Genomic DNA, 2,500 nt, shown 5'->3' with positions numbered 1-2,500 from the left:
CTCCGGGCTGTATTTAACCAGACAGGTGAGATTTACTGCCGATCCTGAGTTTATGTGAAGGTCCGGTCCACCCAACACAGTTGTCTCGGGCTCTGGAAATAGAGCGGGGACATATATTGAGATTCAATGAAAAGAATGTTACCTCTGTTTGAAATCTTTGTTGAAATTTAATTATATGAATATACAGTACATATGAACGTGTGTATAGATACAAATATATATATATTATATATATATATATATATATATATATATATATATATATATATATATATATATATATATATATATATATATATATAGACTCCTTTAAGGATATATATATATATATATATATATATATATATATATATATATATATATATATATATATATATCATGAAAGATTGATGATAAGCTGAGAGATGAACATACAGGATTTAAAAGAGGGAGTTGTCCTGACCAAATTTTAATAGTAAGAATAGTTGTAAAGCAATGTGTAGAATGTAGAAATCGACTTTAGATGGCATTTTTAGACTGTGAAAAAGACTTTAATAGTGTGCACAGGCTAATTTTTTGGAGAGTCCTGCATCATTAAGGAATTCTACAAGAACATGTAAATTTGATTAAGTCTATTCATGACGATAGTAAGTGCAAAGTTAATATCAATGGAGTCCTACCAAATGAATTTCCAGTGTTGTCACCTATGCTGTTTATCCTCCTCATGGATTATGTAATGTGCGGAACAGTAGGGGTGGTGGAGAAGGATTAGACTGGATTGATAATAAGAAACTAGCTCACATAGAGTATGCTTATGACGCTGTTCTTATTAGCAGAACACGACAAGATTCACAATCCTTGCTTACCAGAATATATGAAACATCAAAGGAGGTTGAGCTCAAAATAAGTAGAAGAAAGACAGAGAGGATGAGAACGGAATATGCAATGGAAGATGAAATATCATTGGAAGGAGAAAGGATTAATGAGGTTGAATCATTTAAATAATTAGGAACTATGAATTTTAATACAGGGTCTTCAGAACTGGAGTTTAATGAAAGACTGAAACGCAAATCGGACAATGGCTATGTTAAGTAAAATTTGGAAATCAAAACGCCTGAAATTACATATAAAAATAGGGCTAAATAACAGTTGAAACAATATCGAAAAATTTTGTTGATCTGAGACCAATACCTTCAGAAGGATATTGGGAGTTAAATGGCAGAACAGTATTAGAAAAGGAAAATATAAGAGCGATTACTCATGTGTCATATATGGATGAGATCATGGTGATGGGTAGTTGGAGATGGTTTGGGCATGCTCTTCGCATTCCACAAGAGAGATTAGTTCACCAAACTTTTAACTGGGATCCACAAGGCACAAAAACAGTTGGAAGACCCAGGCCTACATGGCTGAGAACAATGAAACGTGAAGTAGAAGATGAATGGAGAAATATTTATTTTAAACCTCAAGACAGAGACGACTGGAGAAATCTAATCGAGGCCCTTAGCGTCAATAGGTGTAGGAGATATATATATATATATATATATATATATATATATATATATATATATATATATATATATATATATATATATATATATATATATATATATATATATATATATATATATATATATATACGTAGGGGGAGATGCTGATGATGATGATGATGATGATTATAATGATGATTATTGATGACATTTATTCTATTTACCTACCAGGGCACTTCCAACGATATTTGGGGGTAGCTGGCATAAAAAATAAGGACAAAAGGAGACTTTGCTTCTCTTAGCACCTCCTAGCCTGACGAGGGAGTCAGCTGACTTTGTTTGGTACTACTAGGGTGCAAAAGCCACCTTCACTCGTTAGCCATCACAATGAAGATTTATATGCCAAATCCCCTACTGCTGTTATCTCAGCGGTCACCAATGTGACCGGAGGAAGCAGCAGGGCCTATTGAAACTGTGTCACAATCCCTTGCCATTTATTCCTATTTCGAACAAGCTCTTTTTCTCCTCACATCTATCCTCCTATCATCTAGAGCTTTTCTCACTCCACCCATCATCCAAACCTTGGTCTTCCTCTTGCACTTCTCCTATCAACTCTTGCATTCGTCACCTTCATCAGCAGCCAGCCATTTTTTATTCTTTCTACATGGCCAAACTACATCAACACATTCATATCCATTGTAGCAGCTAATTCATTTCTTAATCCAGTTCTAAACCTCACAGCTTCATTCTTATCCATATCTAATCGAGACACACCATCCATACTCCTCAGACAATAAATCTCGAACTCATTCAATTTCTGTCTCTCCGTCACTTCATTCCTCACAACTCTGATCCATACATCACAATTGCTAAAATCAATCTTATGCAGCATGCATAATGAACTAATTGAACGAAAGTGCCAGGGATTAATATCTAGATCAGGAAAAGGAAACTTAATAGACCGTAAGTTCCTGTCCAACAAATTAAGATGAGAATCAGCAGCTGAAGAGCAGACAGGAGAAAAATACTCG

The 2,500-nt window shown here is 34.4% G+C and overlaps 1 protein-coding gene across 1 annotated transcript in view; it reads right to left on the bottom strand.

Moving 5' to 3' along the window:
- LOC137636106 (zwei Ig domain protein zig-8-like) overlaps positions 1-2,500 on the bottom strand; it is a 33,209-nt gene that overhangs the window by 20,153 nt on the left and 10,556 nt on the right. Inside the window, exon 3 of the mRNA XM_068368520.1 lies at positions 1-92. This exon is cut by the window's left edge and continues 36 nt beyond it. Coding sequence (XP_068224621.1) covers positions 1-92 — 92 coding nt within the window. The remainder of the gene's footprint in view (positions 93-2,500) is intronic.

The sequence above is a fragment of the Palaemon carinicauda genome, chromosome 3 (genome assembly GCF_036898095.1).
Source record: "Palaemon carinicauda isolate YSFRI2023 chromosome 3, ASM3689809v2, whole genome shotgun sequence".
NCBI classification, from domain to species: domain Eukaryota; kingdom Metazoa; phylum Arthropoda; class Malacostraca; order Decapoda; family Palaemonidae; genus Palaemon; species Palaemon carinicauda.
The sequence above is the reverse complement of the archived record's forward strand: the minus strand, read 5'-3'. Positions and strand labels throughout refer to the sequence as shown.